The sequence below is a fragment of the Prionailurus bengalensis genome, chromosome B1 (genome assembly GCF_016509475.1).
Source record: "Prionailurus bengalensis isolate Pbe53 chromosome B1, Fcat_Pben_1.1_paternal_pri, whole genome shotgun sequence".
Taxonomy (NCBI): Eukaryota; Metazoa; Chordata; class Mammalia; order Carnivora; family Felidae; genus Prionailurus; species Prionailurus bengalensis.
Genome location: NC_057344.1, coordinates 54,410,236 through 54,425,610, shown reverse-complemented (window position 1 = coordinate 54,425,610; position 15,375 = coordinate 54,410,236). Strand labels below are relative to the sequence as shown.

Below are 15,375 nucleotides of genomic sequence, written 5' to 3'. Positions count from 1 at the left end.
ACTAAATTACTAACATATTGAACAAACAGGAAAATACAATCTATTCTCAAAAGAAGAGACAGTCAAAAGGATGAAATGAGCAGATAAAGATTTAAAGCTGCTATTTAACTATGTTCAAGGTTGTAAGGGAAAATGTGCTTGTAGTAAATGAAGACAGGAAATCTCGGTACAGAAATGTAAATTATAAAGAACCAGAAGGAATTTCTAGAACCAAAAAACATCATGATTAAGAGAAAAAAAGTTGATTGAATGGACTTCAAAGACGGACGATTACAGAAGAGTCAGTGACCTAGAATATAGATCAAGAGAAATAATCCAGTTGGGAGAGGAAAAAAACAGATAAAAAATCTGTGAGATGATATCAAAAGTTCTAGCACATGTGTAAAGGAGAGGAAAGAGAAAATGAGGCAGAAAAATATGTGACAAAATAAAACTGTGAGAGGAAAATGGCATTATTATACACACAGGGAGAAAACACGTTGAATACATTGACTTTTTTTTTTTTTTAATGTTTATTTATTATTGAGAGACAGAGAGAGACAGAGCATGAGCACTGCGGGGGCAGAGAGAGGGGGAGACACAGAATCAGAAGCAGGGTCCAGGCTCTGTGCAAGCTGTCAGCACAGAGCGCAGCGTGGGTCTCGGACCCACAAACCGCGAGATCATGTCCTGAGCCCAAGTCGGACGCTTAACCAACTGAGCCACCCAGGTGCCCCTACACTGACTTCTTAATGGAAACAGAGGAGACCAGAAGACGGTAGAGGAATAGCTTTAAAGTATCAAAGGGGGCAGGGGAAGAAACTGTCAACACAGAATTATATATTCAGCAAAAGCGTTCTTGAAAAAGAAAAACAAAATAAAGGCATTTTCATGTAAAAATGAACTATGATAAATTGGCAGGAGATCTGAACTGTAATAGATGTTAAAATTTTTCAGGCTGACATAAATGATACTACAAGGAAACTTAGATTTTCGGGATGGAATAAAAGCATTCGAAATGACAATGTGTGTAAATATGAAGGAGGGTTTTGTTTTTTTTTTTGTTTAAAATGTATACGACTACTCAAAGCAAACTATCACATTGTGGAGTTTATAACATACACTCTATGTAACACATATGACAACTGTAAGACAACAAATGAAAGAATGGGGTAAACACTGTATGTGGTTACAAGGTTTTTATACTTTATGTGAAGGGTGCAAATATTACCTATAAACAGGTTGCATAAAGTTGCTTATCTTGATACATGCTTGGTTTACTCACGTGTATGCATTTATGAAGATTCATGGATTCGTGTCCCTAAGATTTATGCATTTCGTTGAATGTAAATTTTACCTATAAAGAAAAAACTTTAAACAAGGTAGCTCTCTAGCAAACAATATACAAGTTGAAGGCTTTAGGAATGAAGCGTACTGATGTCTGAAACTTGGGATTACCTGTATCAAAACAATAAGATGGGTTGATTGATGGACAGGGGGATGTACAAATATGTGGTAAAGTGAGTACAATTACAATGTAATTGTAGAATCTACACAGTGGTTATACAGGCATTTTCTGCATCTTTTTTATAGGTTCGAAAAATTTCAAAGAAAATGTTAAAAAAAAAAAAAAAAAAAGAAGATTGCCGGCCTACATTTATAATCAGGTAATCAGGTCAGGGTGGAGAAAATAAAACAGGAAAAAGGGACAAAGTTGGGAAATGGAAGATACAAAAAAGAAGAAGAAGAAATAGAAGGAAAGAAAAGAGAGAGTAAAGCTAAAACAGAGATGTAGAAAGGACCTAATGGTTAAGGGAGAGTTGGGGATGGAAAAAAAGAAAAAAAAAAAAGACAAGATAGGGGGAGCTAGAGAGGGCAAGATGCCTGCCATTCACTGGAAAATAGAAACAATAACGTTATCATCAGTGTCTTTAGAAACTTTTCCATACATTAGTTTTGAAGTTAAAATTAGAAAGGATTATTTTGTCATGGAGTTTGAAATTATGCACATGTGAAAATGTAGATACTTGCCTCAAGATCTGAGAACTTGTTTACTCCCAGTCTAAAAGTCCCTTTGACTTCTGACATTGTCTGATCACCTTATGTCGTGTCGCTAAAATTCTGTAGGACGTCACTGTAGTTGAGATGTTACCAGACCGCTATTTACTTAGGATCAGATGTCTAAAGAAGCCAGGATTGTACACCTCCAGCCCAAGTTTCTGCCCCTCCAAGCTCCCCCCACCCCAGACTAGAGTTCGACCCATCACATAATGTCTCATTTCAAAGCTGGTGCTTTTCACTTAGCACTTAGTATTTCCAGAAAACTTCTGACTTACCATATAAATATACTAGTCTTTACCATTTCAATGCCAAGTGGTTCATAATTAAATGATTATTAGTTAAGCTATTCTTCATTTGCTCGCCACGAAGCTGTATTTTTCCTTTTGTTACTAGTCATGTAACATCTATGAAGGCAGGGTCCATGTCTAGGTATCACTACTACCTAGCACAGTGTTTAATACACGTAAGGCCCTTGGTAAATATTTATTGAATGAATGAATGAATAAAGAACCTTTATTCACTCACAACATCCCTCACTCAACTGGTTCTAAACACAAATTATCAAGAGAATGGTAAAGTTTGACAAACGACATCAGATATAAGTTCTAATAACATTCTGTTCCTATGTATGTAAATCTTAGATTTAATACATTTTGCTATCTCAAATGGCTTAAAGGACTTATTGAGACAAGACTAAAACATGACAAATGAGGAAACTTTTCAAAATGGAAAGTCAAGTGATGAATTTATATTATAAAAATAAGTGCCTGTTTTGCTTGTTACTAGCAACAAAACAATAAATACTCTTCTCAAAGTTCAAAGGAAAGACAAACGGGTATTGGTTTTCATCCAAGTCAGATCCAACTTTTATGGAGACAGTAAAAAGCTCAGATCAGAATCAAATAAATTTCAGAACTCAGTTTGAGAGAAAAGGAAAGGCTTTAGTTAAAATCTTTACAATAAAATAATTATGATTATAAATCTCTTTCATTAAATATGTACACATTACATGGTATTTTTAAAAAGAATGAAAACGAATAGTTTTTCAAGCAAATCTAATGCACAAATATACCATCCCTTAGAGTATAATGTCAGTTTAACATTCTTAAACAGCTGTGTCAGACAATGGCTCTGCTTTGTGCAAAACATGATAAGCAAAATTAAGAAAAATTCTGCAAAATCCTTTAGCTCCCCAAGGAAATTACTAAAAAAGAAAAGAGTAAAAGGAAAAAAAAAAAAGGTGTATACTCAAGCTTGATTGTATACAGAGGCCAGGATGACCAGCACTAATGTAACCCCCATAACTGCTAAATAAGTCCTTGGGTAACTTTAGTTTGAAGTTAATAGTGGAAGTCCTAGCAATTGTGCTTTTATGCAGCCACGTGGCCAATAAGGTAGATGTTGTCATAAAGATGCCCTACAAAATCTTCACTAATGTTTTGAGCAGCACGACGGGTATTTCGAATAAATTCTCTTTTTGACATCTTATTCTTCACGTGAGGGCTAGTGAGGTCAATGGAAAGTAGAATCAAAGAGTAGCACAGTACATAGACAGCATCTGGAATTAAAAAGAAACACCTCAAATTATTAGCTGCTTTGGAAAATGTGGTCCCCAAGGCACCCTATAATGCAAAACTTGTCACCATTTAAAGAAATCAAGATTAGAATGTAAATTTCTAGGGAAAAAGATTGCTAAACCTGAGCAGCATGAGACAATAACAAAATGACTTTATATGCCCAAGGCAGTATTTGATGCTTCCTATCAAAAAAGTAACAAGCCTCAAGATACTTGCTAGTATTATTTGCTACAAGTACTTGCTACTACTATAGTGTTTTTATTACAGAATCCTGCAATCTTAAGAAAGCTAAGTTAAATAGTACATCTTGTAAAAGCATTTTCACCAAATTTCATGATGGGCGAATGTTTTGTAATCGCCACTTAATAAGATAAGCATGATAAAGTTGTTGATATGAAGAGATAAGTAAAGCTCAGTCAAATGAAAATGTCTGCACACACACACAGACACATACTCAGACACAGATGATAAAGATTCGTTATATTAAAATTAAATTTTAGTAGAAAAGTTCTAGGTGTTACCTATGTAATATGTGAACTATGAAAAGCTTTAAAAATGATTTCTCAAGTTTTTAGTTAAATTAATAATAATATGCAATGCTCAGGCCAGAATCATTTTAAAGAATTTATACCTAAGTCTCATTTTCTTTCTAAAACTGTATGTTTAGGGGCGCCTGGGTGGCTCAGTCAGGTGAGCATCCGACTCTTGGTTTCGGCTCAGGTCATGATCTCATAGTTCGTGAGTTCAAGCCTGCTTCGGGCTCCGCGTTGACAATGAGGAGTCTGCATGAGATTCTCTCTCTCTCCCCCTCTCTCTGCCTCTCCCCTGCTTGCTTGCTCTCTCTCTCTCTCAAAATAAATAAATAAATTAAAAAAAATAAAATGGTATGTTTACTACATATGAAGGACAGTTATAACAAACTATTCCTTTAAGCTCACATAAATGTAGTTTTCCGTATATTTAGTGATTGCTACAAGTACTAAGAGAAGTCATTTATAATTACTCAAAGTATCTTTCCCCACGGTGAGAAAAATTGTCTCATATACTACTGTTTTTACCTGGAGGCAGGAAGGGAGATGGAAGGAATTCACTATATATATTCTTACCAGGACTAAGGCCAAGTTCTCGCATTAAATCGGGGTTGCAAGCACAGAATCTATGTGAGAACTTTGTTATGAGAGTTTCAAGGTACTCCCCACGCTCTTCGGGGGCATGGATATGACGAAAAAATTCTCTCAGTGCATTGGGCAAGAATTGATTTCTAAAATTATGCAATGTTACAAGGTCATCCAAGACATCTCTCCTAGTGGAAAAAGAAAAAGATACAGCTTTAATTACCATTTCTCTACTAGGAAAATGATAAGCACTCATAAATCATCATCTGTTTGGATGAAAACACTTTGTTACTGATTATGAGATCAGCTAACCCTACAAAGTAATACATAATCCTTAAAATTAAAAAATCTGATTATGATTATTTAAGACACTAATTTTAAAATCTTTTGTGAATGGGTTATTATAAAGCAACTGAAGCTAGCAATTCTAATTATAAAATGAAGAAAAGATAAATTTAGCAACATTAAAAGGGACAGCTTCTTTTCAAGCGTCTTCTTGACTAAATCCAAATAAGAACAAAATTCTTTATGCTTTTAACTATGAAAATAATTAAGAGTTTTCACTTTCCATACCAGTCCACACCACCAGAGGTGACAACTATTTATGTGGACTTAAAAATGTCAACATGTACTATATATTTTTCTAGTATTTGCTTTTCCTAGCTCATTTGGTATATTGTGAACAGCTTTCTATATCTTTCTATATCTTTACACACAGATCTAAATCATTCTTTTTAATGGCTCCACAGTACCCTTCTTTCTACTTATGAACATTTAGATTATTTACAACTATATAAATACTTGTGTAAGTATATGTGTGTATATATAATTATAAGTATTTTTTATCAATGGCATTCTAATAGTCACACTTTGGTATAGTATGCTTCAACTCTTGTTGAACTCAATCATGATTGTATGATCATCATCTTTAATTTCTATCAATTGTTTATGGTAGGGATAAGCAAATTATAGCTAGTGGTCCAAATAGGGCCCACTACCTGTTTTGTAAACAAAATTTTATTAGAAGAAAGCCATGTTCGTCAGGCTCCGTGCTGACAGCTCAGAGCCTGGAACCTGCTTTGGATTCTGTGTCTCTCTGCCCCTTTCCCACTCGTGCTCGCTCGCTCTCTCTCTCTCTCAAAAATAAATAAAAAAACATTTAAAAAAAAAGCCATCATTGGTTCACATACTGTTTGTCTGCTTTTAGGCTGCAACGGTAGTTATAAATAGCTGCGAGAGAAATTTCTTAACTAGATGACTGCTATGTGGTGTAGTTTTTAAAGAAAAGCTTAACTCATCAAAAACATTACTTAGCTAATTCTAAAGAAGACGTAATTTTTTTTTTTTTTTTTTACCTTTCATCAAGATAGATTCTCAGTTTTTTCCAATTTAGTGTTCTTGTACAGAAGATAAACTTTGCTATTTCCTTTGGTGAATCATCTAGGATACCCTTGGACATAAAGTAGTTCACTCCCTATGGCAGAAAGACAAGTTTACATAAATAAAGCCAGTCTTTATTTATAAATTTTAACAATCAGGCGATAGCAGAACAATAGCCATAAATTCTTTCCAGCATTAATAGACTTTTTATAGCTTTAACATGCAAAATACAAGCTAGAACTTGAACTGAAACTATTACTTGTGGTTGATAGTTTACATGCAATGAAAAGTAGGAAATTCAAAGTTAAGACTCCCAAAGAAATCCTAATTCAATTTTCTGGCTCATGTCAGTTAAAACTAACTTTACGGAAATATGGCGTAAATGGTGGGGGCAAGGGGAAACTACGCTATAGACTTTAAGCCTTTTAACAAACACTTCCACTGCCTAACAGAAAACACGATTTCTTAAAGACATGCTCTAATACACTATTCAAGGGAATAACTTGAGATAAGATTCTACAAACCGAAAACCAAAAATTAAAAAAAAAAAAAAATTACATTATTCAACTTAAAGTAGGCACAATTCCAGGTGGGTTTAGGGCCTGTACACATACTTTGGCTTTAAGCATTGCTACATTCTACAAGAATTTAGCTTCAATACATAGTGAGGCAAAATACAATAAAACAAAACAGTTTCAATGGTTTTTCATAGGATTTATCTTTGAATTTCCTTTTCCCTGCATGCAAAGTTTTCCAGAGAAGCATTATCCACAGTCTGTACCTATTTTAGATTTAAATCAACAACAACAAAACATCAACAAAAAAATAGAACACTGAAGCCAATGTTCTCTCATGTATGCGGAGGTCACATTCAAATAAATACCTTATGTGGATTTGAATGTGCAGTTATTGAAATAAAAGGCAGGTGTGTTTATTTCAACTCGTAGTTATCCAGATACATGCGTTCCCATGAATACTTATGTCTGGATAATAGCACACTGTGTGCAGTTAATTAGTAGAGAAAATGATGTATTATATACACACAACATACTGTTTTCACACATAAATTCCTTCAGCATTTCTTCCCTTTTACAAACACTTACATATAGTACTCAGAAATATTGCACCCATTAAGAATTCAAAAAGTTGAAGGAATTTTTATAAAAGACTCTTCAAAATAAAAAGTCTCATAAAATTTTTATATTAAAAAAATTAAAAAGCAATTTGATACCATGAGGTAATGCTTTTGAAAGGTCATAATTATCTGTAAGTTGTAATTCAAACAAAAGATTTTTTAATATAAAACTAAGTTTATGAGCCATCAGGATAATATCCTAATGGCAATGTTATCAGTTTCTCATGTGAATTTTAATAGTAAAAGGCAGTGCTAAAGCACTGATTTAAAGAAATGTATATAAAAGCAGAATATAACATGAGATGTTCGTGTCAACTCAATTGTAAGCCACATTTCAGACTGCATCCTAGATACACGGCTAGGAAACGTAACATGGTCAAGATGGAAAGCCCAAGAATTTGGAATGAAGCTCTCGGCAGTTATCTGAGGGGCAGGAACTAAAGAAATATTAATGCTTGTTCCATCCTTTCCTCCATTAGTTTGAATAATCGAGAGTTGACTGTATGTTTTAAATGATCTATTTAGCAAAAGTTTCCAGGTTTGATTTATTTCCAAAATTCCTCCACTTAAAAGAATAACAATTTTTCAGAAGTATTACCAGTGCTTAATTTTAATCTAAGTGATTCAAAGAGGAATGCCAACTAAATATTATGGAATGGGTTCTTTATTTATACCTACTTGTAAGCCAATATTTAGGACATGTAAAACTAGTTCTTTTTAAAATTATACAAAATATTAAAAAATACTGCATGATCCATTAAATAGTACATAATTGTCTAATTATATGATATGTGCATTTTAACATCAGTTAATGCTTCTTAGTTATAAATGAACATTGGTATTTACCTCATGTGAGATCCTAAAAATATGCTGTTGACAATTTCCTTTTTTAAGGAACACGTGTTTTAAGAATGTTGAAGTCTCCAAAATCAACCATATACAGAGGAGTAGGCATGAACTTAGTCAGTTTTAAACCAAAGCCTGAAAACTAGGGACACAACCTGAAATAAGCCAACTCTGTTGGTTTTATGAGGAAAGGAGGCATCAGTTTTCAAGCCTGGGATTCCTCTGGAAAGGAAGATTACTTTAGAAGGGCTATCAGACTGAAGGGTCAAGGGATGTGAAATGGGAAAAGGCATGAGACAGATTATAATTTTCTTCAATAAGCAAGCAGGCAACCATTCGAATTCCTATCTTATTATGTAAGCATGGAACTACAAAAGAAAACATAGTGTGAGACCTGTTGAATAACTGTACATTTGTTTAATAAGTGGTATAACTATTCTTTTTATTTTCAATATAGTTTTAGAAGAATGGTACAGAGAGTTCCCTTCAGACCACATAGCATGTTAGTTATTTTTTAGGACTAGAGCTCTCAGCAGGGTGAGCTATGTATGTGGTGTCTCACAAAGCAAATCATGAACATTAATGTTAGTTTATATTAACATAGTTTCCAGAAAAAAAAAAAAAGAAGTCTGTAGCTCACTACTGTCTACATAATTCACTATAAAAGTGTCTGATTCTGGATGTCACATTTTATGGGCCATATTGATAAACTAGAACTTATCCGGATAAAGGAAATCAAGACCTGATAAGATTGTTGAAGGGTCCAGAAGTCCTGTTAGATAATGAAGAGTTGAGGCATCTAGGGATATTAGGCCTAAAAAAGATACTTAGGAAAGAAGTTTAAGGTTAAGACACCTGAAAGGCTTTATCATAAGGAAAAAAGATAGACCCTGTAATTTCAGTGAAGATCTTAAGCTGATGAAAGTTATAGAACGTCTCCCCAGAATAATGCACACACACATTTTAAAACATTTTGTTTTAAAAGAGAGAAAGTGTGTTTGCATGAAAGAGAAAAAGGGACAGGGACAGAGAGAGAGGAAGACAGAGGATCAGAAGCAGTTTCTGAGCTGTCAGCACAGAGCCCTATGTGGGGCTTGAACTCACAAACTGTGAGATCATGACCTGAGCCAAAGTCAAATGCCTAACTCACTGAGCCATATATATGTATATATAAATACATATATATATATGTATTTATGTCTGAAGCCCATCTAAGAACTTCAGGTTAGAAATCCTATTTTAGATGATGTAGGAGTATGGTTACTAAATGTCAGTAATAAGGAGGCAGGCTTGTGCCATGTAAGGAAGATCGTGCTTCTGAGCTATAGCTGTTCAAGGCTAATAGTTTGTCATTTGGTTAATTTAATTTTTGTTGCTGTATAACTCAAAGATAAATCATGACGGAGTCAGTCCTTTCATGAATTGGCTCCATAGCATAAAGGGAAGTTTCTGTCATCTGGAAGAAAACTATTGACCAAAATGGATTTTATTTAATGAATGGTATTAAAGGAAAGTTACAGTGGGATGCCTGGGTGGCTCAGTCGGTTAAGCGCCTGACTTCAGCTCAGGTCATGATCTCATAGTTTGTGGGTTCAAGCCCTACGTCAGGTTCTGTGCTAACAGCTCAGAGCCTGGAGCCTGCTTCAGATTCTGTGTCTCCCCTTCTCTCTGCCCCTCCCATGATCATGCTCTGTCTCTGTCTCTCAATAATAAATAAACGTTAAAAAAAATTTTTAAAGGAAAGTTACAGTGGGATAAATAAAATTCTTATTATGAAAATAGATTGCATATAGACATTAAGATTCATATTTCTCCAGAAAATCATAAACATAAATAATATTCATATTACAAATCCTAAATTCCTTCGTAATGTGATTTCTTTTAAAGTATCCATTTAACTTTAAATTTAAATATAAAGATGAACACCCAAAGACTAGTTTGTAAAACTGACATATGTATGTCTGTGTGTATGTGTATATATTCATATAGATAGCTATGCATCTTCTTTAAAAGCATTTCTGAAACACTGAATCCAAACAAACCTATTAAAATTAAATCTTCATTTACATCTAGATCTTCATTTACAATGTATTAAGCAAATGGTAAATATGCAAGGTACTCAGTGACAGACACTGAAAAGTACGAAAGTTTTGCATTAAGCAAATTTAAAGTTTATCTGGGGAGATGAGACAGGTACACAAATAACCACACTAGGCATGTGTGACAAATCAATGACACAAGACAGTCAACTAAGGCCTAAATGAACTGGTATGAAAAATAAGCATTTCAGTAGTTCAATTAAAAAAAAAATCACTGTAGGAAAGGGTATTTGAATCATGTTTCCTGGAATATCTACTCTGAAGGAATGGTAGGGGTTTACATAGCCCAGAATGAGAAGAACAATGGAGAGGAATATTTTAGTCGATGTTCTATCATATGAGCCAAAGCATTAGAAGATTTAAAAAAAAAAATCAGACTATTTTCAAAAAAACAGGCGAACTATCTAGGACTTCAGAGCAAGTCTGGAATCAGACTATAGGAGAAATAGGGCTGAGTTTTAGGGTATAAAGTGTATTTTCTACCCTATATGTAACTGGAAGCCTCTGAAGACTTTTTAACATTATCAAGCAATGGCCTGCAATATCAATTTGACAGTAATATAAATAAGTAATAAAATGGAAATTAGACAGTAGGCTACTACAATTGTCCAGGCTTAAACATGTGGAAAAAGCAACAGAAATGCAAAGGAAATATTCTTTTCTAAAATCATATGTATATATATACACATATATATATATACACATATATATACACACATATATATGTGTGTATATATACACATACACATATATGCATATATATACACATATATATATACACAAAATCCATGTGCTACATATGTATATAAAAATGAGAAGTGAGAACACATGGAACCATGCGCCAATGAATAATGAAAAGTGAAAGATAAAGGTAACTGATGTTTCTGGCTTAGATGAAAAGGGAAATGCCTGACAGGGGTAAAAACAAAACAAAACAAAAAACTCCACAGTTTATAGACGGTGCTGAATTAAAGGAAAGAGTAATGAGTGTGGACTTTGAAATGTTGAATTTCAGGTGATGATAGGTACAACTAGAAAGGCAGGGGAAGCAGTTGGCAATGTAATAAGATAATGAAAAAAGTGAGGGTTGAAGGTACAGATTAAGGATCCTGAATAAGAAGAATCGGTAAAGGAGTAGGTAATGAATAACACAGGGATACAATAATGTCCCGGGGGTTAAAGTCTTTGAAATGTAAAGACAGGGGCATACAGTGCAATTCCATAGTACAGAAAGAGAAAGAGCCTAGTTGTTCCAAGAGAGACCAAATCATGGCCCTGCCATTTCATGATCTTGTGAACATAATTTACGCAAACTTTTGGAACCTCGGTTTCCTAATCAGTAAAAATCTTATTTAAGTGGCTATTGTGAAGATTTGAAAGTGTCTGGCATAAAACAAGGCTGGTTTCCTTTTTCTTTGAGGGAGCTCAAAGAGATGAACACGTGGAAAGAGGGTAATGGATTTGGTGACAGGGAGAAAAGAAAGAGAAAGTAGTACCTTTCAAGGTCTCTTTCCTCAGAGTAATGGGGGCTCAAGTCTAAGAAGAAAGCTAAGGAATGAGCTCAAGGTAAAGAAACTGATAGTCCACTCACTTGAAAAATTTATTAGTATAAAGATGGGAAAAATAAAAGGCGACGTTAAAGGTCAATAAGGGAAACACGGTTTTTCAAGAAAATCTTGACCCATGCACGTCGAGGAAGAAAGAAAGAAAGAGAACCAGCAGAGTGAGTAAAAGATTGACGTAAGGAGCAGGAGGAGATAATGGGAGTAGCAAGGTAGAGAAAAGGGGAGCAGGGGAAAGGACTGAAAAAAGTTACAACTCGCCACGCTGGCCGAGGTCTAAACACTCCCCACTGGAGGAAAGAAGAATCCCTGCAGAGGAGGACCGGCCTGAGGGATAGAGCGGACGTAACACAGCTACGGAGTACACACAACATGCTCCAGAGACACTTCCTGAAGCGCTAGGCCCTGGACATTGTACGGTGTCTTCTTCATAAAACCATTACTCTCGGCAGCAGGAAACATAACAGCATTCCTAACACACAGAAGAAGAAAGAGACCTAGACAAAATGCCAAGATGGAGGAATTTATCCCAAAAGAAAGAACAAGAAATGGTCACAGCCAGGGATCCAATCGAAACAGATCCAAGTAACATGCCTCATCCAGGATTTAAAGTAACAATCATAAGATTGCTAGCCGGCCTTGAGGAAAGCACAGAAGACATCAGGGAGTCCCTTACCACAGTGATAAAAGAGCTTAAAACCAGGCCGAAGTAAAAAATACGGTAACCGAAATTCGAAACCAACGTGAGGCAAAGACCATAAAGACGGAAAAAGCAAAGGAACAAAAAAGTGAGACAGAAGATAGAATAATGGGAAATAACGAAGCTGATCAGAAGAAGGAAAGAAAAATCTTGGACCAAAAGCAGACACAGGGAGTTGATAATGCTTTCTGAGCCTGGAGGACAGGGCAGTAGTAACGGTTAGGAGACAGGTTATGTTAAGAAAGTGATAAAGGCAAAAAGCAGAGTGCATATTGGTTTTCTTCTTCGGGTGGACGAACCATCTAGAAAGAGTTGGAAAAGAGAGCTGAATTGGATCTCCCAGTGAAGTGCTGAAGATGTCTATCACAACGGTTCAGGCACAACAGGGAATAAACCAAAGGAGCACCAGGCAGCAGCGAGAACCCAGGTGACATGAGTGTCAATTCATGTTACATTTTCTTTAATAGAACACGTGTTTACAGTAATCCAAGAGAGAACAATTAAGAAATTTTGTAAAGTAGACAGCACAGAATATGTCACTAAAAATGGTTATACAAATGACAGCCCCAAGATTTACACAAATTAGAGTAGTGAGCTGTTTTGATGTAATTTGTTTAGGAGGCAAACAAACAATTCAAGAAATCATGAATAGACAGCTTACGCCAATATTAAGAAGGAATTCAAAATGAAGAAAACGATGTGTTGGGGCTTAGTCACCTATACAATTTATCTATGTTATGACTGTAAGAATGGCTCTTTTCACAGAATTCATTTTAAGATACCTTTACTTTGTTTCATTTCTTCTATTACATCGATACCCACGTTTTCTCTCCCCTTTTAATAAAGCCTTACTTATCGATTAAAGTCATTATCCATGGTGTACTTCAAAAGCCAAACCTACCATACTTATGTTCAGGGTCAGAAATCATACATTTAGGAACAGAGTGAATTCTAAAACACTAGGTATGCAAAGCCAAATGTAAAAGAATCAACTCTTGTTACACACCTAAAACTGACTTAAAAAATTATAAAGTCTTAATTTAAAAGACCAAACACTGACTACTGGTACCGACAGTACTGGCTATTTGCATAGACGCTTGGCAGAAACATCGTGTAGCAGCCTGTATCAATAAAAACAATCATGTATATAGCAAAATTGTGACAAAGTAAGGGGTACCCTTGTATCCTTCAGAACAGCCTAATAAAGAAATTTAGAAAAAGATGGGTTCTAGCTAATTTTGCTCAAATTTGCCTTTGCTCAAATTTGCCACGGCTACTACTTTTCAGGCAATAAATCTGTCCTTACAGCATAATATAATGCTAATATAATTATATAATGGAAAGCAAAACGGACACTGCATTTAATTTTTTTAGAGGACTTTATTAGAGGACTTTTAAAATACTGATCCTTAAATTTTAACAATAAATTTTTATAAAACAGAAGAGTTCAATCTAGATTTCTACTTTTTCTTTCAGTAAGAATTGACATAATAATATTCACATATGCATTTTAACCTCAGTGAAACGAGCAACTGAAATGTCATCCTTTTGCATTAAAAGTAATGTAAAAATTGAGATACAAAAACTATTATGGATGGTTATTTTCTGGATAGTAAAAATAATTAGTTCAGAGGGGCAGCCCTCCATAGGTCACATGGAGTACCCCACTGTCTTGCTAGAAAACAGCAACAATGGTTCAGACGACTGCTCTGATATTATTTCTTCTTTTTTACAGTACTTTCAGGATCACTGCAAAATATAAAACCCACTAATTTTTGTTCAATCAGTAGTTCTCACTCTCCATATTTAACCAGAGAATATGTATTCATTTTATAGTTAAGGGGGAAAAAACCCACATAGAACTTGAACAGGTGAGATTCATTTGGGGATATATACTGTTCAAGTAATAAATCAACACGGTGCTTTTTAGCTGCAGCAAAATAAATGCAGAAGATTACCTAATGAGCACATTTTAAGACTAGGTATCAATGTTTTTATTGTGTCATTTCACTTCATTTTACCCACTAACTTTTGCAGTGTTTTCTTCTGGAAGTATCCACACCACTCTCCTCTGTTGTAACACTGACCTACCACATGTACTTTAGAAATGTAATGTTATTTCATTTATTCATTATAATTTAGTCTATTTATACATATTATAATCATTATTCCTAATCTAGTTACTAGATTCAAAGACTAAAGTAAAAACTAGGCTCAAGTTGTTAAAGTTGTCCTATATGAAAAGATTATAAGAGTAGTAAATGAAGTTTACCTCTTACTGAGGTGCCTGTAAGTAGGCTATTCACAGAAAGCCTCTGTGTGACTTAGCTATAAATAAGAGGAAAGGAGGTAATGACAACTGGGAAAGAAATGTGAAGATAATTTTGATGTCAGTTTGAAATCTGAAGTGCAGATTTGTCTTATCTCTTCCCTAGGAAAAACAGAGCACACATTGTCCATGCTTATGCGGAGGAAGTGATAGACGTGAAGAGAAAATGCTGATATATTGCAGCCAATTCCTTACTGAAATTGCTCAGAATAAAAGATTCTAGAGAATAATGAAGAATCATACTATTCATTTTTTTAAGTATGGAATATGGAATGAAATTGGATTGGATTTCAGCTTCCTGCAACAATTTATGGAGGACTTTTCCATACATCGAAGTGCACAATGTTGATGAACTGCTAAGAATAGTCATATATATATATACTCTAAATTATTTGAAGCCAAAAGATGTCAAAAGGAAATCTTACATAAAGGAGGGACAGTTCAAAGAAAATCAAAACAAAAACGGAAAATACTTCTAATGGAGTCCAGAGAAAATGGAGGAGAAATGTAAGACAGATCGTTGTGCTTCTTTTTCATAGGAGAGAAAGCAATGACATCAGACAAGATAACATAAATGTCATTATCTAGGTTT

At 34.6% G+C, this 15,375-nt stretch overlaps 1 protein-coding gene across 1 annotated transcript in view; it reads right to left on the bottom strand.

Moving 5' to 3' along the window:
* Positions 1 to 1,026: 1,026 nt before the first annotated feature.
* FBXO8 (F-box protein 8) overlaps positions 1,027 to 15,375 on the bottom strand; it is a 46,914-nt gene continuing 32,565 nt past the window's right edge. The window contains exons 4-6 of the mRNA XM_043565471.1: positions 6,088 to 6,206; positions 4,724 to 4,920; positions 1,027 to 3,598 (exon numbers count right to left, since the gene is read on the bottom strand). Coding sequence (XP_043421406.1) covers positions 3,411 to 3,598; positions 4,724 to 4,920; positions 6,088 to 6,206 — 504 coding nt within the window. The 3' untranslated portion in view covers positions 1,027 to 3,410. The remainder of the gene's footprint in view (positions 3,599 to 4,723; positions 4,921 to 6,087; positions 6,207 to 15,375) is intronic.